The sequence below is a fragment of the Ambystoma mexicanum genome, chromosome 11 (assembly GCF_040938575.1).
Source record: "Ambystoma mexicanum isolate Mex_15411 chromosome 11, UKY_AmexF1_1, whole genome shotgun sequence".
Classification (NCBI taxonomy): Eukaryota; Metazoa; Chordata; class Amphibia; order Caudata; family Ambystomatidae; genus Ambystoma; species Ambystoma mexicanum.
In genome coordinates this window covers 1,128,181,846-1,128,205,354 of record NC_090934.1, presented here as the reverse complement: position 1 = coordinate 1,128,205,354, position 23,509 = coordinate 1,128,181,846, and the positions used below count along the sequence as shown (strand labels likewise).

Sequence of the window (23,509 nt, the reverse complement as noted above, 5' to 3'; positions counted from 1 at the left end):
AGGAAGCGATACCCAGCCACACGCAGCGGATACAGAAAGAGAAATGCAAATAAGCTCTTGAGGGGAGGGGGGGGATTTGGGGAGCAGTAATGAGCGTTAATTGATGTTCACGAGTTTATTGTAAATAATGCTGCAAGTTTGGTTTGTATTGTTTATTTGTTTTCAAAATAAAAATCTTTTTTAAAAAAAAAGTATAGTTGAGAACCTTTATTATATTTAAATGTAATTCGAATCTTTTTTTTTGTGTAGGTTTTCATTGTTTCAAATCATATGAGCGAGATTCATGCTATATACAATTTGAAAAGGCTTTGTTGTGTAAGAAATGGTGCAGCTTGTATTTATTTACAGAGGAGTGCCAGCAGTAGTAATATCAGTAGTTTAACCATTTTGTCTTTCCTCCTTTCCAGGACGAAGTTGGAAGCCCTGGCATAGTTGTGGGTGTTTCGGTGGATGGAAAAGAAGTGTGGTCCGAAGGTAGGAATTTGGAATATTTTCCACTTTTTAGATTTGGTTTCTAGGTGGTAGACCCACCAATTTGCTGACTGTTGTCATCATCTACATGGCAGAGGCCTGAGAGCGACTGGATAAATAAATTGCATTTTTTTAACAGAGGAATAAAACAACCCCAAATTCTGTGAAAATAGTATACCAACAGGGACTAGTCCCAATTTAGAACACCGCAAATCTCCCTTCACATACCATGGTACCCTGCAACTGTATAACAGGTTCCTGCAACCTACCCGCTACTTTCTTTTTTCTACCTATCTGTTGGCTAGTTGAACTGCTCTTTTTGTCCTTTCCTTCCTTTTTGATATGGGAAACTTTTTTTTACTATACTTCCTACCCTTCATTATGTTTTATGAGAAAATATATTTTTTAAGGATGCGAGTTTTGCTTCACAATCTTTCCCTTTCCTCCAATCCTTCATTAAATTCAGTTCAGTTATTAAATTTGTTGCGTTTGCGTTAGAATGATTTACATTTCTTTATATAAGATTCAGTAAAAAAAAACTTTGTTAATGGGACATTATGGTTAAGTTGCGCTACTAAAAACCTATGAAATTTACTTTTAATGGGACGTTATGGTTCCAAGTAAAACTGAAAACCCCCTGAAATTCGCCAGTTATGGTAAGCTAAGCAACCATAACTTGTGCCACCATTGTGCACTGCTAAGACTAACACCCAGGACATGAAAGATGACATCACAAATGTCATTGATGACATCACTGATGACATCACATGTCTGGCTCCCCCTTTTTTCCTTTACTGCCATATCTATGCCACATGGATTTCTTCAGTAACAGTCAGGAACTAAAAATTGAAAACGTGCTATATTTGTAGACTTATCCTTCAAGTATGTTCTTACAGTAATTCCCTTAGGATCCAGTCACATCATATGAAACATATACATATGGGAAGACACAAGCTTGAAAGACAGCAATCCTTTCTGTGCATGAAGATGATCAGTAGGGTTTTCAGCACTTTCTGATAGTTCTGTTTTTTTATTACTGTACTTTCCCTGTATATGCTCATATTTGTATACAATGTACTCACACCACTTTCCTTAGGGTCCAGTCAAATTGTGTGATACATATGCATAGGGTAAGGAGCAGCTTTGAAACAGAGCAATGATTTCTCTGCATAAAGATAATCAGTTAGGTTATGAACCCTTTCTGCTACTACTGCTGCTTTTTTCCTTACTTCAATTTCCCTGTATAAACTCCTATTTATATGTGTTGTTGTCTTTGTGTTTTGTCTGTAATAATGCAATTATGTATTAAGTGGGTTTTATTAGCTACTTGTTACATGTTTCACAGTACGCAAAACTCTAATAAGAAAGCAGTTATCAGTTCGCTATTCAACATGGCAATATTATGAATATTGCACCTTCATGCATGCTGCACACACTGCCTATGTTTCTGCATGAGTAGCTTAGTATACTGGATAGAACTTCATAATAGAGTGCTATTTATATCAATGCATTGCTTAATGCACTAAGTAGCACATTATATTTATTCCAATTATCCTTGACATTTTTTGGTGAACATTATAATAAGAATCCCTTCTACAGAGTTTTCATGAAAAGTAAATGCACATGTGATGTCATCAATGACATTTGTGATGTCATCTTTCATGTCCTGGGTGTTAGTCTTAGCAGTGCACAATGGTGGCGCGAGTTATGGTTGCTTAGTTTACCGTAACTGGCGAATTTCAGTGGTTTTTCGGTTTTACTTGGAACCATAACGTCCCGTTAAAGTTATTTTTTTAGTGAATTTCATAGGTTTTTAGTAGGGCAACTTAAGCATAACGTCCCTTTAACAAAAAATGTTTGCTGAATTTCATAGGTTTCTAGTAGTGGCACGTAACCATAATGTAAACGAACATTTGACTTCATTGCACACCTTCCGAAAAATGGCACATGACCATATGCTGGCGCACAGCATGGTGACGTGTCCGAAAACCCATACACACTTCACAATAAGATCTGTGCCTCGTGGACAGTGTGGAAGTACTTTTTGTACTGCTGTAGGAACTTGCAAGTGCAACATTTCGCTTGCACAACTCCAACACCTATTCGTACGCAGCCATTAACAATCTAGCACACAGTACATACTTTTAGCAAAACTGCTATTTATCTTAAAACAACATCAGCTAAGGCCATCTTCCTCCCCAAGAAACAGCACCAATGCTGTAATGAAAGAGCATGAGAAACACTGCCCCTAGCTTACAAATGACACACGCACAACATTTTCCCCCGTCCACCTACCCCTCCATATTACTGTTTGGTGCCTCTTTCCTCAGTTCCGTCCGCAACTTTCGTTCTTAGCTATCCTCCCAAAAAAAGCCATCCATAAACAAAATAAATGTTCCTTTATGATCCACCTTTCACAGTTAAAAAATGGAACTACAAAAAAAACGCATAGACTCCATCCACTTTATATTTTGCAGTAAAGTACATAGACGCAATAAGATTTTCCAACATTTCCATTTGCAGTTTGTGTTATGCTAATGGGAATATTGTAGAGTTCATCCTGGAACGGTGGATGAAGGGCCAGCAGACCAAGTTATCAGCCCAATCGAAGCGAGAGTGCATAACGAGGTCTCTGGATCATTACCCCCCTTCCATCCCTAAAATGAGGGATGAATGCCATTAACAATCTAGATTTCCAAAGCAGTAACCCGTGCTACTAAAAAAGATGAGTTTTTGTCCTAAACTGGGACGCGTTTTAGGAAATAAAAAAAATCCTTTTCCAAGATGGCCACCATAGAAAGGGAAGGCGGGTGTTCCATACAGGGCCCTTCTTCGCTTTCCATTGCAGCCAGCAAAAAGCAAAAGGGAAACCCTCTCACCATATTGCCATGAGCACATTTGTCTTCCCTTTCAAATGTATCCTAATGTGCAACAACTTTACCACAAAGCCAGTCCCAGGTGGACATGGCCACTTTAATCCTATGTTTTGCCCCTTCTGGTAATGGCCAGTAGCCACATTGTCCGGATCATGACCGTACACCATAACCCCGACATTCTGCCCACTTGCCATGGCTACAGGCTACCCCTCAGTCACTGAAGCTGTACCGCTATTCTTTTTTTTTTTAACTACATTATGACACTTGTCAAATACGAAAACACTGCCACATCTCCAACACCATGCTTTTCGGTCGTTGCCAATCAGCCTTACGCAAATGTACTGTAAATCCACCCAGCTTTTTTTTTTCAAAACTGTCAAAAGAATACACAAATGATTTGTCATATTAGGTGTGCAAAAAATCCCAACAAACTTTGAACTTATTCGCAATCACGTCAGAAGTATTCCAACCATCAGCATTAATCCTCACCTCCCCATACATTATTGCATAAGTTTCACAAGTGCAACAGTCAGAAAATATTATTATCCTGAGGGTTCGACCATGTATTTTTTTACAAACGTTGATCTATCGCAGACATTTTCAGTGTACCTTGCCTCATTTTTCCTCTTTTAGAAACATACGAAATCTGACAGCACAGCGCGTCCATCTTCTGCTAATCTTCGCCATTGCTGCATCTGGCTAAGATAAATCACCCTGACGTCACTAAATCATATGGCCCGCCCCTGACCCTCACGCAACCAACCCTAGTGATATTCAACACCTTTCTCGATGACGTTCCTCTCCACCGTAGCCAAATGCGCCCATAAGCACCTACGTGCCGTGACGGACAACCTGAAAATGAACACACATTCACGTACAACATACCAAATCACAATTTGAAATAATAAACTGTTTTTTAAAAGAAAACAGTAACACTGTACAATTTGTAAACTACTTTTATTTCACAATAAACTCTCGGAGAACATCCGACTATTCCCATATTCAATCAAATTGCAAATTTGTTTCTTCGCTCGTGAGCGAATATGTTAATCGTGAGGCACACGTTGTTATTTTTCCATACACAAAGTGTTTGTTTTCGATAAAGGAACCGCTTGGGTCGCACAGTAAATTCCAGGGCGTCGGCATGAACTTGGGCCTAGACCACCATAAAAGATGTTATGTTACTCCTAATCGCCAGTGCAGCGTACGGACACATGGGCCCTGCGCGATCGTCCCACAAAATAGTCAGTGATGCAGCCGTTCACCAGTATGTGCACCTGCCGTAGAAAAAAATCCATCACTTGGCATCTGGAACCCATGGCAATTGCAGTAAGGCAGCATGTAACTATTTGGAAAACATAACAGAAAATACGTATCAATACCCACCCTTTATTACAATACATGTATTGATTTCTTAAATCGGCATACAGTTTAAACTAACGATTACTACACACAGCAAACAATTTTAAAAAAGACAAAGAACGTGGAGACTGATGCAGAAATCGATGTGGTCATACATGACATTTTGAAGACATATTAGCATCGAACATGGATGAATCTAGTGATAGTCTACAAACGGCGAGATTCTGCACTTCCCATAACTACAAAAAAATGACAACTACACAAAAAGATAGAACTTCAGTTACATTGTCAAAATTAATGTTCAGGTAATAAAAAGTTAAATCTCGTTCTGGTGTAGAGTCGTCAAAAGCAAACTTACACGATATTGACCGTCTCGATTCTCTTCGGGAAACTAAGACAGCAATGTGCTTGCACCAAAGAATCTTCATGAACTGATATTACATGTCTTACAAACGTTTAGTATGCACAACCTTATCAAAATTTCCATATTGCAAACTTCCACTCCCTGCATTCTTACTGAATATTCCCTTTCGCTCAAGGTCAAAAAACAATTGACCGTTATGGGTTCAGTCCAATGCGTGGGCCTCCTGAGCTCGCAACCAAAAAAGCAAAGCTACTGACCTTCACTCAGAATCCAAATACATTCTCACTTTGCAACAACATGGCCCAACGCGTTAATAAGAACTGGTACTCCCATACACTTGCAGACCCGCTGTTTCCATCAAACACTCCAGGTGGCTGCCTCAGATTTCAAACTCTAGGGCGCCAGTCTGACTGCAATATTATTTTAAATACATTGTAACACAGACACAGTAATTCTTCGCCTGTACTTTACGGACATTATATTGAGCAACAACTTCAAATGTACCGTATGTCTTGCGTGACAAAAAACACCATTTTTTTTCTTCCTGCTGCCACATCCCATCCCAGCCTCATCAACCCTCACCTTCCGAGACAGTATTTGATAAGTTTAACAAGTGCAATGTTTAGTTTTTTTATGTTTTAGCGGCGATGTCCGCAGACACCAAAACACGGATGAAAGATGGCGGGCGCATCGGAACAATCTGACGCACTTCACGCTCTTCACCATCCAATTAGTGAACACGTCACATGTCCACGGACATGACGCTGCCGATTAGCCAATCGTTATCTTGTCCACGGAGCGAACAGGGAAGTGTGACCGTGGAGCGGACATAGATATCACTCATTTTTTGAGAGATACCTTTTGGTCGTTTTAAAGAAAACTGCTGGACGGATTGTCACCAAATTTACTAAAGCACTCTTTCGGGACCAAGCTCCTGCCGCAAATTTGGTGAAAATCCGTCCAGCGGTTTGGGCTGTAGGTGTGCGCAAAGTTTTTCCCCCATTCAGTCTATGGGAAAAAAAGATGTTTTGGGACCCCCCCCCTATAACTTTCCCCCCCTGGACCAAACATCACCAAACTTTGTATAAATATTCAGAGTGGGCCATATACATTTTTTGCAAAGTTTGGTGAAGATTCGTACGGAGGGCGCAGAGTTATAAGCCGCCCAAAAAGTGCTCTTCCTATGGAAACAGCAACTTAACCATAACTACACAGCCACTAATGTGGCTGTGTAATACCTTCTTTTGCTGCCAAGATTGTATGCTCCGTCACCCGCTTTAAGGCAAGTATCCACTTCATGAACTCTTCTTGGCTGCTGATTTAGTACCAAACCTGCTTTACTTGTCCAGGCAAACGACTTCCAGTGCAGTTTTGTGCCTCCTTGTATAGGAATTGATCCACTGCAAGTGAGAGGAAAGGGACCAATACCAGAGGTGGCAGTGAATTTCATTTTTAACCGAGCTGCTGGGGGAATAGCTTAAGAGGTTTCTAGGCCAGGTTTTTTGCAGCTGACAGCAGGGTCTGTCAGTGCTGGACAGAAAGTAGCCTTTTCTGGTATTGGCTTTTGAGGCACTTTCAGTGATTGTCAGTACTGCACCTTAGATCACACGTGTACCTACAAAACTGACCAGTGTACATGATGTGAGCACTGTAATTTCTTTGGTATCCGATTCTTATTCTGGCCGGGGATGTTTTAGTATGGTATTGAAATAGAGTCTCAATATCATTAGCCAGCTCAGTAGAAATCTTGAATCTATAGATTATGGTGAATTCCCTGAAAATGCAGGGGTGCTACAGGAGCCCCTTTTATTCTTGTGGGTGACTCCAGCCTCCCATGTATCTCCAGCTCTAAACAACTTTAACATGACTCTTATCTGAGCACTCTGTGACCTCTCTACGCTATCTGCTAACTTGCAATCATGGCAACTCGCTAGTCCTTGGGCCTCATTACGAGTGTGGAAGTGCTGAAACAAGGGTGCTGGTAAGCTTACCGGGACCCTTGTTTCCGGACCGACACACTGCAAGTCTGCCTGCAGGGGCGGTTGCGCCCGGCAGGTCTGATCCTGCCGGGCGCAATGGCCCCTGCAGGCTGAGTTGTCCCGAAAGCACCAGCACCGTTAGTAACTCTGTGCTTCCGAGTCCCCATTCCCAAATCCGACCCCTGACTTACCGCGTCGCCGGGACTTGTAATGTCCCGGTGGCACTGGGAAGTCAGGCGCTGGAAACAGTGTTTCAGGGTCGGCGGCAACCCACCAGTTGCACCGGCGGGTTACCACCGGCCTCGTAATGAGGCCTATTGTCTTTCTTTCCTCCTTCCTTAATACTGCAAATTTAATTGTTGACCCTTTCTTCTTTGTCCACTCTCAGCTTCAATTCAGAATCTCTATGCCCTCTCTTCTCTCCCTCCCGACTCATCTATTTCTAAACATTTGTTTAAACCCCACTCCATAGCTCCTTACGTGACCAAGGTCAAACCCTTCTTTCTAACTCTATCCCCTCCTCAAGCCTCCATTGAACAGACCTTCATTTATTCTAGCTTTTTATATAGCGTGAACAAGCGACAAATGCTTCAGAGTGCTGTACAGAGTAAAACGTATAAAATATAGTAAACAAATGGACAAATTACAATACAGTAATGCAATTAAAAGACAAATGCATTCCTATTAAAATACCCTTAAAGTCTAGTGCATGATGAGACCAAAATAATCAGTAATACAATGTAAAAATAGATGCCCACAGTCATGCTTTCAGTGCTTTTCCGAATCTCAATTAGTCAGTAATTTTGCATAGATTCCGTGGCAGTGAGTTCCAGTAAGGCACTGCCGCACCAGAGAAGGATTATTTCATAGAGGATCCACTTTTGAGACTGTAACCTTCTAAGAGAAGAGCCTCTGGGCTACTGAGACTTCTGGAGCCTCCTGATATTTTCAGTTTCTCGGTCAAGTAAACCAGCGACTGAAAGTAAATCACTCTATAAACAATACATAGGAGTTTTGAGATAATCCTAGCATACAGTAACAATGAAGCTACTTAAAAATCTGAGTAACATGATCAAATCTCCTGGCACCCAAAACTAAACTGGCAGTCGCAGGGATGAATGCTTTCAGTCCAGCTATATTGGATAGTGGCGTGCCAGCTAGAATTGAGTTTCCAAAATCAGTTCTCAGTAAAACCATGGATTGTACTAAAAGATAAATGATCAGGAGAAATATAGGGTTGCTCCGATCTCAAAGAAAACAAATGGAAGTTATCAAATTTGACCAGAATTCAGACACCCTGGGGAATCGTAAATCTTTTTCAGACAAAATGCTTAGCTATAACTGAGTATCATCACATATTGGTGCATATGTACTATATCCAGCAGCTAAGATCCCTAATTGTTTTAAAAGTAAAGGTGCAAGGCTAGAGCTCTGTGGGACACCAAAAGGGACTGGAAATGGATCTGAACGAGTGGTACAAATCACAACAGTGTTCCTTCTATTTGTCAAAAATGAGCAAATAAATCCAATACTAGACCTCTAATCCCCATGCCACATGATAGGGTTTCAAAGAGAATCTCGTGCTCTTGTGTCAAAAGCTGCCGATTTAATCGAGCAACCAAGAACCACCATCATCCAAAATTCTGTAGATATCCAGAGTACGTAGTGTGGCTGTTTCAGTACTGTGGCCGGTTCGAAATCCCAATTGAAATGAACTCGGTAGATTTTCGTGACTTCAACTTGGATCTCAGCGCCCCATGTGAACAAAGCTATCCTGACCTCAACTTTACTTGAGCGAAAACCATCCCACAGCCTGGGCTCACACCTCACGATTTTGCATTTTAGGAATGGCATGTGCCTTTGCTGTGCCGCTAGCACAAATACCATTGCCCTCCGATCCTAGTCGCCTACAAGAATGCTCTATTAACAATCACCATGGACCTGGAAGTTGCAAAGTTGATTTTAAAACCTTTTCCTTTCCGATCGCAAACTCCTTGACTCTATGTATCGGAATGCTAGACCTCTCTGTAACCTTGGTCGACCTACCTAATGTCTATGTATGCCTATTATTGTAAGTATGGTTCCGTAACATGTTAGGTTTTCCAGCACCAAGTTACCTCAGGGTTCGGTGCGCAATACAAATAATAAACAAATGCAACAAAAAAGAAAAACTCGACTCCGAACAATAAAAGTTGCCACCCACTTTCAATGTTTTCCTCTGTCAGCTAGTGACTTTACACTCTACTTCTTTTCCAAGATCTGTAACATCCACAGCACTTGCAATACCTTCCTCCCGCCCACCTCCCTTTGCTCTCCCTCCACCCCCAATTCTGGTTGCCTTCTCCCATACCTCATCCATTGAACTGGCTCATTTTCTGCAGTCAGCCAACACATCATGTATCCCGGTGAAATCTGTTGGGACAGAAACCATCAAAGAAATAGCACCATTTAGCTGCTATTTTTCCAGGGGGTGCTGCTGAGCACGAAATGGCTGCTCTTTCGTGAGTCTGTGTTTGCCAGTCAGTCAAGATGACTGCACATCATTTAATGGCATGATTACATGATTTGGCGTGAATGATCTATTGTCTGAAAGCCTAGTGCACTCCCTGATGAGACAGCAGTCTAAATGGAGAAATTGTATCTGCAGCGAGTGCGCACACTGTGGCCTGTGATGGGAGGAGGAGCTGCAGAGGCGACCCGTGTGAGGAAGGCCGAGCGGGTGCCTCAAGACTGCCTCGCTCTTACAGAACTGTGCGCCTCGGACCGGCTGTGCGACGGTCGGAGTGCTTGGCATCCATGGTGTGATTTCTAGGAGATGTGCCCTACAGGCGCCTCGGCCCCCCAGGCCCTGAAGCTGTGTGGATGCTGAAGGAGCTGACGGCAGCTGAGCTGTTTGTGCCACACGGTATACGCAGACTTGGTTGTGGGGAACCGCTGTTATGTTGAAGTGCTGGTGGGCAAACCTGTTTGGTCTGCCCCACGATACATATTGAAAACGGTAGGTGCCGAGGGAGAGAAGAGGACATGCTGCACCCAGGAATCCTGCCTTACCAGATGTGAGTGGGGGCCAACTGGATGCTGTGAATGATCACTCTGGCGGTGTGGGGGGCAATGTTCCGTTGTGGTCGCCTGCACAGCACTTAAGGTATGGCTGCTGGCTACACTGGTGCACACAAAACCTGGCACATGTGACAGTAGCATAAAAGCTGATTGAGGCAAGTGCCTAGCCCATTGAAGACAACCACTACAATCAATCTAGGTGTGGTGTGCGTTGAAGCGCCAACTTGCGTGGTGCTTACTCTGAATAACACTACAGCACTGTATTTCACTGCCAATATGACAAAGGGTGGGGGGCAATAAAAAAAATAGTTGCCTGGAGGCATTTGCATGCCATTCCAACAGAACTCTGGCTGAGCCAGCCCCCGACCAACCAGCCGAGACCAGAAGAACAGGACCCCCCAACACCCCAAGCCTTCAAAAAGTAATGAAGTGTATGCAGGCAGTGTTTGCTTCTATGACGGATAAGTTAGACGGCATAACGTCCAACATTGGCAACCTGAATAGTCAAATGGAGAGGGTGTACGAAAAAGTGACAGAGGCGGAAGCACACGTTGGCGTGGCAGAGGACAACCTGCTTGCCCGTATAAACCAGGTGTCTGGGATGGCTAGGGACCTGAAAAGAGCCTTGTCGAAATGCGATTACCTGGAATCCAGGTCTAGGAGAATTAATGTTTGCATAGTAGGCCTCCCTGAGGGATTTGGACGTGGGCCTATGGAAACTGCTATTGAGACCCTGCTAAAAGGCCTTCTCGGAAACCCGTACATTTCAACAGCGTTTGTGGAAGAATGAGCACAAAGGATGCCAACTCTGTAACCAAAACTGGTCCCACGTTCCCAGTCCTGTCCTTGTGAAACTCCAAAATTACTGAAATCGGGACGCTATCCTGTGGCTTGCAAGGGAGAAAGGGCCATTACGTTTTGAAGATACCATGATCCATATATACCCAGACGTCTCCACTGCAGTACAGCTGGAGCAATAATCATTTGTGCAGGTTAAAAAATGCTCTGAGAAAGATCCATCCCGTACGCAATGCTCTTCCTGGCGAATTTGCAGATACAACACTGGGGTAAAATTATTTCCTTCACTGTACTGGTGACAGCTGTGGCATTGCCAACATACCCGTTCATACCCTACGAGAAGTTAATGCAGAGTCAGAAATGGCATTTTCTTCCAAGTAAAAACATGCACATACAGTATTGTAAATCCTGACATGGATAAGGCGGCTGTTCCCTTTGCCGGGTTTGCCCTGTTTTGTCTTAATCTCTGATGGGTATAGTATGCCTGTGAATTATGCAGGGTGGAAACCTGTAGGGGGCAGTCATGTGGGTTATTTTGTTTTAAATTTATCCTAAGCACTGTTGGGCAGGATGGTATCGGGGGCTGATGTGAGTTCAAACGGTGTTCCCTTATGCAGGGTAGCTGGTGCAACACTGGGTTTCGTATTGGGGATAAGAAAATTGGGGTTAGCGAGGAGGGTTTGGAAGGGCATGCCATGGCCCTGGTTGGGGGGTTGATGAGAGGGGTGCTGGGGTAGGGTTACTGGGGAAAAGTTACATTGTTTTGACAAGCATGTGGCAAAAACGCTCTATGTTCGTTGCTGGCATTGGTCTGAATTCCCGGGAAACTACTTTAGGACTGATTGAGGACTGTTAAAATACTGAGATGGAATGTTAGAGGACTTGGGAATTAATTCAAGGCTGGAAAGATAGTGGCCTACATGAGTAGGTATAAGGTGCACATCCTATTTTTGCAAGAAACCCATACGTAGAGGAGTGGATATGCTTCTTTTGCCAGGGGATGGGATGCTAATGAACTCTACACCAACTTCTTGAGACAATATAGAGGGGTTCTTGCCCTGATATATTAATGTCTCTAGTTTGAGTTACTACACTAGCAGGTCTCTCAAATCTAGGTGCAGCCTCCATCTCTTTCTATTATATGTTGAAACCCACTTATTGTGGAACCTAGGCCTTTCTCCCCCTATACAAGACTCCCAAACCTAGGTATAGCCTCCATCTTTGTCTACTGTATGGTGAAACGTAATGTATCATGAAACCTAGGCCTCCCCACCACTTTGCAGGACAATCAAATCTAGATGTGGCAAACCTCTATTGTATGGTGAAACGTAGTGTATTGTGAGACCTTGGCCTCTCCCCCCACCACACTGGATTCTCAAATCTAGGCATTTAGCCAAACTGCAAAGGTCAGCTGCGAGACATAACCCACTAACCAAAATCCTCAAAATATCTGCATACTTAACTCCCACAAAAACCCCCACAACCACTTCTCGCACAGCAAGCCTCATGCACTTAACCACACCGCAACAACAAACACAAGCCGCACCAACAGCACACAAGGATTGCTATCGATCCAATACTCGCATCAAAGATCAGCGCACAGTGTAAACCGAACTGAAGGTGCCTACAGGACACCACTATTCTCACTATCCTACTCCCTCTTCACTTTACAAACCCACTCTGCCTTCTTGTTTGCAGATCCGCCTGAGCGCCTGGGGACCAATTCTGTTGGTGATGGTGCGCGGTACAAATACCTTTAACATATATACTTGGAAGGTTGATATGTCATTATGCACTGTAAACTGTGGAGCAAGAGGGGCAGGTGATGAACCTTGTTGTCACCTGCGTTGGGCATTTGTCAGGTCTGGTGATATTATGTTTAAAAAGCGTGCTGCATGTGCCTTGGTCTGGAGCCACAACCGAAGTGCCCCAAGCGGGTAAGATTAGGTAAAGATGGACCAAATACTGCTTTGCCGGAGCAGGTTCTCTTTGTGTCTTTCAAGTAGATTGTCACAATCTGCTTGGAAGGCATACAGAGAACCTGCTCCAGTTTTATTTATTGATGGGCCCGACCATGGATTTAAGGCATCAGTCTGCCTAATATGAAGATGCACCCGAATCCTTGAACGTTAAGCATTCCTTTACACTGTAAACTGCTCAACAAAGAAATACTACTGGCTAACTCATACTGGCCCAACCTGGATGGGCCAGACTTCTATACAAACGTGGCAAATCTCCTGGCTGCTTACCCTATCGTACCCATAGTGTGGAGAGGAGATATGAATACTATACTGAACCTCCAATTGGGAAGAACATGCAGGGCCCCCAGACCGCTATCAAAGACAGCACGCTGTATTCTGAGTCAGATGGATAGGCTTGACCTATGTGATGTATGGCAAATCATGCACCCAATGTGACTGGGTTTATCCTATTACACGGCACACAATACGTCATCTAGGGTAGACATTTCTTTTACTTCAAGATGCCTAATGGGACTGGTGCCAGGGGCTGATATACTCCCCCGTACTTACTCAGACCACTTGCCAATAGTGCTGGGTTTGAACTGGGGTGTGAGGTCCTGGGAACGCACGGCATGGCAGTTTAAGTCTGCAGACCTACAGGTTTCGGGTTGGCGTAGACGATATTCCTACTTTCTTTCAAATTAATGATAACAGCGCTCTATCTCAGAGTACCATTTGGCAAACCTTTAAGGTATTCACTGGAGGTATGGCCATACCCAGGGAGTTTGGCGTGCATAAGACAATTCAAACAGATATAGCCCTTTGTGAGAGTAAACTTAAGGAATTGGAATAGGAGTATGCAGCTGCGCCTAGCCACACAGTACTGGCAGAAATAAAGACCCAGTTATAGCTATTTAAGGTACAGGTGAATAGAGAAGCAAAATACTTTACAAAACCAGTTGCGTCTAGAAGGTATGTTGTTGGGAACGGCTTGGCAGGATGCTGTTGAAACTGATACAAATGGAAAGGGGCCCAACCCATATAGTCTGTCAGGGGCGTACATCAAAATATGAAATACTCTGATCGAGATATTAATGTGGTGTTTGCAGACTTTTATATGGCACTTTATTAGGAGCCTGAAGTTAGTGAGGGAGGTGATCTATGTGCTTTATTGGAATTGCTCCCAATGTCAATTCTCTCGGAGGGTGCTAGAACACAAATTAATACACCCTTCGCTGCAGAGGAGATACTGAAGGTGATAATGGAGCTACTGAGGAATAAGTCCCCTGGACCTGATGGACTTACTGCTGAATTGTATATGGAATATGGGACCACTTTGGCCCCTTACCTCTTAACGGTGTGGGAGGAAGCTGTCCAGAACGTACCACTCCTGGAGACACTCTGAGAAGCCACTATTATTGTACTTCTGAATCCTGGGAAACCAAGTGAGGGTTGTGGCTTGTTGAGTCCACTGCCCCTAATGAATGTTGACACTAAAATATACACTAAAATGATGCCCTCTTTAGTCCAAGGTGAGCAAGCAGGTCAAATCCACTTCCCTGAACCTTAGACGCCTATTCAATGTCATGGCCCATGTCTTGCCTGCAGCTCAGGCAGCGTTGGTGGCGCTAGATGCACGTAAAGCATTTGATACAGTGTCCTGCTCATATCTATTTTTTGCAGAAATGCGAAATGGGGGATCGAATAACACAATATATTAAACTCCTCGACACGAAACAACCGCCACCATATGCGTCAATGTGACACTCTGCAACATTTGTCTAGGGAGGATAGCTCGGGGGCAACGTGCTCGCCTTTGAATCAAGACGACACGGAGACCGCATGTTCGATCCCCGGGTCCGCGCTTAGAAACCTATGGGTATTAAGCGCGTTACAAATAACCTATCCCATCATATCATTTGAACTCCGTAGAGGGACACAGCAGGGCTGCCCACTCTCATCTCTTTTCTTTGGCGATTGAGCCTATGGCAGATTCGATAGACTGTAAGAGAGAGGGGTAGAGTCAAAGCTACCCTCACCAAAGTCGTGACATAGGGTCACAGAATTGCAGCGGAGCTAGGTAGCTACTAGCTCAAAGGACAAAACACCTTGAGATACAGAAATATCAACGGAAAGTTTTATTTGCACTAACACAAAGAAAGGGACATATTTACAACGAGCGCCGTAGCACTAGGGATATGCATTGTTGAGCACATTGTAGTCTGCATATTCATGGGTTAGTAGGCAGAGTGACATTTTATTACATGTATTGCTTTAGATGACAATACGTTAACATGGTCGACACACAAATTAGTGTTTCTGGTCGGGTATATTGATGGCAAGTGGCAGTGGCTGTATAGATTGAAGCAGCACTGTTGGGTAGTACCGAACGGTCTTCAGGACAGTTAGTTGTGGTCTGGACGATGTTGAGTGCCAAAAGCGTCCACCATGTTCAGATAAGTAGACGCCTAGGTTGAGGTCTTGTTTGTCCAGTATTTGATTCTAACTGGGGAGCTATCTGCAAAAAGTCAGATGCCTGGAGCTGCTCTGTGGATGAACGATCTGTGCGCCGGCAGGAGCTCTTTCTGGTAGCAATGACACAGCCCGTTTCACTTCGAGAAATGGGCAACAGAACTGAAGCTAGATGGATCCGAGAAGCTGTGGAAGAATGTGCTTATTTACTAAAGTGGTCTCAATGAACACAAGGTTTAAGCGTGTTCAGTCCCAAGATCCTGCATATGCTACACTGCATATGCTACACTATACACCACGGTCACTACAGAAAATATATCCTGACCATGCAGGTTGATGTCCAAGACTTAGCTATGATAACACAGGCTATATGCACATGCTATGGAGCTGCCCTAGACTGAGAGTTTTGGGAACAGATCTATGCTATATTGTCTGAGGTGGTGAATAATCATCTGGAGAGATTTCCCATGAGTTGTGGTGTTGGGGGTATTGGAGGGGATCCCAGAGAAGCGCTTGAGGGTGTTTCTATACGAAGGGTGTCTGCTGGCTAAACATTGTATTCTTAAGAGATAGAAAGACCAACAACCTCCAAATAAGCAAGAATGCTTGAGAGAGTTAACACGGGTTAATTAGTGTGAAGACATGTATATTGCAATGCAGCCACTGTCGTCGTGTCCTAGGGATATATGGTGTGAATTTCGAGATTTCTTGCCATAGACTAATTAGCTGTGTCCAAGCTGCACGACGGATGCTACCCAATGTGTCGAACCTGAACACTAACAATATGATGTAAATGTGCATTAACATTTAAGATGTAATGCTTAACATGTGCTTGTCAAATTTAAATAAAGATAAAACAACTGATCTTTTAACTTCCTCTTCAACCTCCCCACTTGTTTCCAAATAGCCACTGTTGTACCTATATAGTTGTACCAGCTATTGGGCTCTCTCTTCTCCCCATTACACCATAATTCTGAAGTGGGTTTGTCACAAAATGCCATCTACTTCGGTACAAGCCAAACATCATTTTTGCCATGCAAAGTGAAGGTGGATTCTGTGCAAAAAAGGTACTGTCAGTGATCATAACTTGGCTGGATCAGGCCTTATGAGTGAGTAACATGATCACAGCCAGTCATGTAGCGGGTACATGTATAATTCTGTGGTGCAGTTTCCAAACATCCGTGCAGCTAAAATGTGAATTGGCCACCTTCATGTTTTTCGAATATGCACATGCATGGGCAGAGTAGCAGCCTCTAGTGTGAGATTTATTTTAAAATCTCTATTGGCGCTAAGGGAATATTTGTATGCAGGTTCCATGTCTTAGTTTCGCAGGCTTTTGCTTTGGTCTTTGTTTGTTTCTGGTCTTTCACGTGCAGCACTTGTCAGAGCTTTTTACCCTACATCCACCCCTTGTCCCCCACAATGCCTGCTTCTCTGAAAGGAGTAACCACTTAGCCCCTCGATGTGTTTTTGTCTGAATCGGGGTCCACCGCTAAACAAGCATGTGTCCGTTGGTAAATGTTAGCTACATGAATATGGTAGCAGGGCAACGGTCTAAACTAAGAGATGGCGATAAAGCAAAGATAAAACGATCTTATTCAAAGGTATATAATAGTCTTTCATGAAGTGATTACATGAAACCGTCAAAACCAAATTTGCTGGCACTTTCCTTATTCTGCACTCTGGCTTTCCACTTGGTCCTTCTGTTTTCTTCTGGGGGAGGGAAGGGCTTCTATGCCACAGACTGACAGAATTTATTAACTTTAAAAACAATTTTAAAGTAATTGTTTTGAATGTATGCTAGTTTTTCCTCCCTCCATTTATACCCAGAGTCACCCAGGCCACTTGTTTTTGTTCACTGACGGTAACAATTTTGAAATTCTAAAGGTGCTATATATTTCCGAAGGGTACCCTCTTTATAGAGGATTTTCGGCAACAACAAAAAGGTTCTCAATAATGCCGATCGCAATAAATGCTTGAACCACAAACATTATTTTCACCATTTGAATAATCAAAAGATGCTTACAAGTTTATGTCGCAATGATAGACGCTCTACATGGGCCATGCTTAGGGCGGATACCAACAGTCTACCCACGGAGCAGGTGTCGACGATATCTGAGGACACCTGGAAGACATTTTTCATGTCCAAATTCTGCTTATCCCCCACATTCGAGAAGGCCGAGTCAAAAGATCTCAGCACACTAAATGAACCACCTCCTTCATGGTCTATTGATATCGAATGTGCGATCCATGCTTTAAATTACTCCAAAGCTGCTGGCCCGGACAGCATTCCACCATGCGTATTAAAGCGCAATCCAGCACTTTGGGCTAGTATCCTAAAGGCAAATCGACAATATCTTACATAGTGCAATTATCCCCCCCCCCCCGTCCTGGTTATGCTCAATTATCGTTCCTCTGCACAGAAAGGGCCCTAGATCCGACCCCTCCAATTTTCGCCCCATTGCTCTCATTGATGCAGCGGTTAAAGTCTTTGAAATTTTGCTTCTTCGTGAATTGCATGCCTTTCTGAAACAGCACAATATTCTTTCAAGGTTCCAAATTGGGTTTCGGGCGCAGATGGGGACTACCTTAAATGCAACCTTAATGGCGCCCATTCTCGCAAAAGCAAAAGGTCCTGACTGAGGCCCACTGTATATGGCTTCTATAGATTTTACAGCCGCCTTTGACTGTGTGGTTCGAGCCCTCCTGTGGAAAAAAAATTGAACTTATGGGAATCCCTCCTCATATTATATTTTTAATCGCAAAGCTACATGAAAACACTGTTTATTTTGTTAGGGTCAATCACAAGGGTGCAACTACTGATGCCATTCCGATCGCGGTTGGTGTAAAGCAGGGCTGCAATCTGGCAGCTACTTTATTCAGCCTATATCTTTGTGGCATCAATGAAATCTGGACAAAGCAAATTAGCTATCCCGCGAGGCTGGGCCACTTAAAAATCCACTGGCTCGCCTTTGCGGAAGACATTGTCATCTTTGATCGCACCCTCTTTGGCTTACAAACTAAATTGTCATTGTTTGCTACCTATTGCAGTGTGCACAATCTTCACTGTAATGTGGAAAAATCCCACATTTTCATATTCAAGAACTTAAAGAGGAATTCTTGCCCGTGGAAATGGTCGATTGACAATATTACCATCGCAAGGGCTTCCACCATTCGGTATCTTGGGTATACAATCACTGATACAAATTCAATTATGAAGTGGAAGGATGAATTGAACACAAAAGCAGCAATTCTTAGTACACAAATGTGTATGGTTTATATAGAATTTTGCAAATTCTCCTTAATTCCACTAATCGAATTTTATACGTTAAAAGCTGAATCTGTCATTTTGTACGCACTAGATATGTGTCTTGCAGACATTGGCCAATTCCTCGACCAGCTGCAAGGTAGACTATGGAAGGGGACTTTGCGCCTAGCTAAATCTTTGCCCAATGCCGTACTCAGACAGGAGTTGGGTCTTACCTCCCTGTCGGCACATTACAACTGGCGGCTCTTGGCAAATTTTGCAAAAATGTTATTCCCTCCTAGAAACTCCTTATAGGGGGACCTAGGTCGCATGCTGATTGCTCATAATCCACCATCCTTGGTCAAGTACCAAGACAAGATGGTCTTATTGCTTAATGAAATCGCCCTTACTCCCGCTGATTTGGAATTTCGTTTGGTGCATGTGAAACTCCGTCTGTTTGATTACGATTGGTGTAACACCCTCAATGTCATTAAGGCCCTTAAACTCTAAAACTACAAATTCCCACAAACCAGCTTCCTATCCTCTTTGCTAAGAGTGAGTATTCACAGATTCAAACGTATGTCATTTTCACCCCCTACTCAAAAAGGAGCAATTAACCATGTGATTTATCAAAAATATACATATTTTAATTTTTCAAAAAACATTACACTTAACAATCATATTCTAAAAAATGTTTAACAAAGACACCATCTAGAATTAATTCCTATGCTTGTATGTGTGTTATCTACCTGGAACACCAGTTCTTATACCAGACCCCTTCTATACCACACTGTAGGGTATATATCTTGACCCTCAGTGATGTGATTAATGCCCCTCCTGATTTCTACGGGCAATGAGGCTGTGCCAACACTCTAAACATGTGTTTCTGGAACCAGCATTAATCTCAATTTCAACACAAACATATACATGAGTTCATCCCTAGTATATATTCTGCTGGTTCTGTCTTCAGGGCACTTAAATCTTTCTTGTATTCTTCCAGTTGTCACGCATAACATTACGTGCTATCAGCCATAATTCCGATATCTCTAAAAAATACAAAATAAAACATAAACAGTCTAAAACACATGGTTGTGTAATTTAAAACATAACATTTCATACATTGAACCTGTACCAACTTCACCTCTATTCTCTAATGTCAGCAGAGGGATATATTGCATCGTGATTTCTTTGTACACCACTAGATTTTCATTTCTTAACATACAATTTTACAATACTTAGCATATCCCAGTCTTCCTCTGGGTGCCATTGTCTATATTTGTTATCCAGTATTTTTATCACAACAGCATTTCACCAACACATTTTTCACAGAAATGTACTCTCTTCCCTCAATCCCCTATCACCATATACTCTGTGTAGGGGGTGTACACAGCCCGAAGTGGTTTATGACCTGAAATAAATACAGGTACTTCAGCGAAGTTTACCTAAACTTGTCTTGTTCTATCAAAACGCTAGGCGGCTTGTGTGTTGAGTCCGCCGTCAGCGGAAAGACATTTCCTCCCAATGTCTCCAAAACGACTGTTCCTACTGCCTATTTGCTGTCTCCAGCTGTGTGATTTCTAAAAGGAGAAAAAGCAAAAATATGTTTCCCTGAGTTTTGTTACTACCTCATGGTAAAGCTTCAAAATTACACCCTGTCTTTTTGCCGGCTTACCGGTTCGGGAGATTCCAAAGTTTGTCTTATTGGGAGGGTCATGCGCAGGGAACTTCACTTCCCGGCTTAATTCTAAGTCTTCACTTTCTCTGTCTACCGGCGGTCACGATGACCTACTGGAGCGAAGGAGATAGTACAAATCAGGTATGTGGATCGCGGGAGATTTACACACTCAGACCTCTCTATCGCTATTCTTACCTTTTGCCGGCTCGGCGTGCTCGCGGTGTGTAATCCGTATTCGAGCTGTCGTAGGTCGTCTTAGTGCAACCTGGCTCCCGAGTGCTAATGTCGGGTGAGTTTAAATGGTGCAACGCGCCAACTTACACTTGACGTATGCGTACGTTTACGTGCAGTCTCACGTGATCCACAACCCTCTCTCTGGCCTGCGCCTCTGCCATCTTGGAATAGGAGGTTGTACCTTTGGTATATTTGTCTCGATTTACAGATACCAAATCCTCCCTTGGTCTACACGATCTTTCAAAAAAAATGGGACCAGGCCCAATTTTGAGGTTCGTATATGGTAACGAACACAAAGGTAATATTAACACATCTAGCCATTGGTTCAGAAAGGATACAAGTGGCGCAGAGAAACCTTATCTCAGCGCAGTTCGTCCAATTGGCCGCTATAATCAACCACAATGGATAACTGTTCGCCCCTTGTATGTACCACGTAAATTGTGGGCCTCTTGTTTATTTCTTTATTTTTTATTTTTTATGATGGATAAATAGAGCCCATTCAATAGACATTCAAACCATTTTTGACAGTGTCTAATGAATAAATCCATTTATGTTCGGATTGTCTGAGTCTAAGGTCTCTGTCACCTCCTCTCGGTTGTGGAAGTATCATTTCGATGATAAACCAAAATATATCATCCGCATTGTGGTGGGCACCTTTAAAATGTGCCACCAGAGGTTTTTCAGGGACCTGATTCTTAACACAGGACCTGTGTTCACAGATCCTTTGTCTGATCGGCCTCTTAGTTTTACCGATGTATAACAACCCACAAGGGCACCTTATTCCGTATACCACCCACTTGGAATTGCAGTTGGTAAAGTTTCTTAACTCCCATTTACTCCCTTTAAGGTCTACCTCCTTCATGTTAGATGTAAGTTTGCATACTGAGCATCTTTCACAGACATAATGGCCCACTACTGGTGGAAGTTGCCACAATGTAGACTGGGTCACTAGCCCAGTTTCTTTAGATGCCTTGTAGGTGTGAACCAGCTTGTCTCTCAGGTTGGGCATTCTACAGAACGCGAATCGAGGTTTGTTAATAGAGAAATCGTCAGTGTTGATGATACTCCAATGCTTGAGTATACACCTTCGCAGATCATTGCTAATAGGGGATTATGTCGAGACACATGTTATCTTATTTTCAGCCACACGCCCCTGAGGGACCAGACAATCCTGCCTTTGGGTATTTTTAGCTCTCTTCATCGACCTGCGTACGATGAAAGGTGGATAACCTCTTGCATGTAGTCTGGCTGATAGATCTTTGCTATTAGCATCAAAATCTTCCCTATGGGTACAGTTTCTTCGAATCCGAAGGAACTGTCCGAATGGTAGATTCTGTCGTAAAGACTGGGGATGGAAACTCTCAAATAACAGAAGTGTGTTCTTATCTGTAATTTTTCTGAACAGGGTCGTACCGAATTTATTGTTTATATCTTTAAATATCTCAAGATCTAGAAACGGGATCTTACTTGTATCTGAGTTCATGGTGAATTTAATGCACTGGTCCTGTTTATTGACCCAAATGAGAGAGGATTCAAGCTCTAGTGCTGTGCCTCCCCATAACATAAACACATCATCGATGTAACGGACCCATAACTTCATAAGATGTTTAAACGGATTGTTTACTGAATAGACTGAAAGCATTTCTAGATTGTCCATGAAAAGATTTGCCAGATCTGTGCAAAGGTCGAACCCATACTCGTACCATGTTGTTGTAAATAAAAAGTTTTCTGTTCAAGAAAAAAGTTATTAGTGAGGGCCAACCTAATGCATTCTAAAATAAATGCTGATGGAACTGTTTTGTCCTCTCTTTGTTCTAAATATTTACCCATAATGTTCACACACTTCATTTGAGGGATACTTGTATATAATGCTTCGACATCAAGGGTAACTAAGATGTCGTTGGTTCCCACATTTATGGTATCTAGTACCCTGATCATTTGTGTGGTGTCCTGAATGTACGAGCGCATGGTTTTCACGAACGGTCTTAAGAAAAAATCAGAATATACTGAAAGTGGTTCTAAAATTGAACCAATTCCTGCCACAATGGGACGGCCCGGGGGATTTTCGATGTGCTTGTGAATTTTAGGGAGACATTAAAATGCGGGTGTGATAGGATGTTGTTGTATCAAAAAAACGTTCTCGTCTGCATCTATCCACCCTTCACCTTCAGCATGGGTCATTAGACTCTTGATCTCCTCCTGAATTCTAGGAGTGGGATCATTGGGTAGTGGTTTATAGAAAAGCACTCTGTTTAGTTGTTCCTTAACTTCTGCGCGGTACTCCTCTATACCCCACAGCACTACACTTCCACCCTTATCTGCTGGTTTTATCACAAAGTTGTTGTTATCCGCTAGATTTTTCATCGCTAATCTCTTCTTTCGATAAGTTATCTTTGTGTATGTTCTTAGTCTTTACCAGTGTTTTCATTTCTCTAATAATCTTGTTTTCAAAACTTATGATCTCAGGAGAGACCATAGAAGATAAGGGGGTGAATGTGGACAGAGGTTTTAGTCCTGTAGTGCTGCTCTCTCGTGGTCTTTGGTCGTCAGAGTCTTTGAAAAAATACTTAAGACGAATGGTTGGAAAGAAGTTCCGCATTTAGATTTCGGTGGTGAACAGATCTGCTTTGGCTGGTAGCACGTAACGTTATACGTGACAACTGGAAGAATACAAGCAAGATTTAAGTGCCCTGAAGACAGAACCAGCAGAATATATACTAGGGATGAATTCATGTATATGTTTGTGTTGAAATTGAGATTAATGCTGGTTCCAGAAACACATGTTTAGAGTGTTGGCACAGCCTCATTGCCCGTAGAAATCAGGAGGGGCATTAATCACATCACTGAGGGTTAAGATATATACCCTACAGTGTGGTATAGAAGGGGTCTGGTATAAGAACTGGTGTTCCAGGTAGATAACACACATACAAGCATAGGAATGAATTCTAGATGGTGTCTTTGTTAAACATTTTTTAGAATATCATTGTTAAGTGTCATGTTTTTTGAAAAA

The 23,509-nt window shown here is 42.8% G+C and overlaps 1 protein-coding gene across 2 annotated transcripts in view; it reads left to right on the top strand.

Moving 5' to 3' along the window:
* The window catches only part of LACTB (lactamase beta), a 1,309,212-nt gene that overhangs the window by 479,321 nt on the left and 806,382 nt on the right, over nucleotides 1–23,509 (top strand). For both annotated transcript variants that reach the window (XM_069624465.1, XM_069624466.1), the window contains exon 2: nucleotides 408–474. In XM_069624465.1, coding sequence (XP_069480566.1) covers nucleotides 408–474 — 67 coding nt within the window. The remainder of the gene's footprint in view (nucleotides 1–407; nucleotides 475–23,509) is intronic.